Genomic DNA, 820 nt, shown 5'->3' with positions numbered 1-820 from the left:
AGTTGAAATTGGAAGTGTAACTGTTCCTGTAACAAATGTTGCTTCAATTACTGTTACACCAATTGCTTCTGATGATACTGAAAAGACTGGTGATAGCGTAACTGAAGTAAGTTNTAACATGTATCATTTATAATTTTATATTATAATAAAGTTTTAAATAACAGTATGATTGCATTTTGTTTGAGAGGATTATTACACCTTTTGTAACTGTTTATTTACTAAATCTTTTGACTGAATTATTACAGAATGTTGTTGGAAATATAGCTAGTGTTACTTTCCCTAATGATGTTCGAGGTGATAAGGTTAAAATTACATTAACTCCAGTAGGTAATAATTTACCAGTTACCACTACTGGTGCATTAGAAGTTAAAGCCTGTTTTGTAGGTAAGTAAAATGTTCAACTTGTATTTTTTGTATCTATTGCATTGTCTATTTTTTTTTTATGGGAATCCATTTTGACATTACAAAGTCCCATAGGAGCACTAACAACAGAATTTCTCTTGTATAATTTGGTGTTGATTGTTTTAGTTTATATCTGTTCTCTATTATTTCATTTCAGAAACTACTGGACCTGGTGTTTCAACTACTGTTGGCACTACAGTTGGTCCTGGAACTACATCAAGTAAGCTTATGATTTTAAGATGATCAATATCTGCAATAACATTCAATATGCTATAAGTTGAAGAGTTGTTTATCATGGCTGCAATAATCATGGTTGGTTGGTTGATGACCAATTTATGTTTGCTTCAAGCTTAAGCTGATATCTCAAACTAGGTAGTTGTTAGTAGTTATAGTAGTTGGTAATTTGCAATAATCATAT

The 820-nt window shown here is 30.6% G+C and overlaps 1 protein-coding gene across 1 annotated transcript in view; it reads left to right on the top strand.

Annotated features, from left to right (window-relative positions):
• The window catches only part of LOTGIDRAFT_239234 (hypothetical protein), a gene marked incomplete at both ends in the record, with an annotated part of 28,034 nt that extends 27,412 nt beyond the window's left edge, over window positions 1-622 (top strand). The window contains 2 exons of the mRNA XM_009054331.1: window positions 246-384; window positions 560-622. Of these exons, the coding sequence (XP_009052579.1) occupies window positions 246-384; window positions 560-621 (201 nt within the window). The remainder of the gene's footprint in view (window positions 1-245; window positions 385-559) is intronic.
• Between the last annotated feature and the right edge of the window lie 198 nt (window positions 623-820).

Source organism: Lottia gigantea (assembly GCF_000327385.1).
Source record: "Lottia gigantea unplaced genomic scaffold LOTGIsca_213, whole genome shotgun sequence".
Lineage (NCBI taxonomy): Eukaryota > Metazoa > Mollusca > Gastropoda > Lottiidae > Lottia > Lottia gigantea.
Note: the sequence above shows the minus strand (reverse complement) of the source record. Positions and strands in the feature narration are given on the sequence as shown.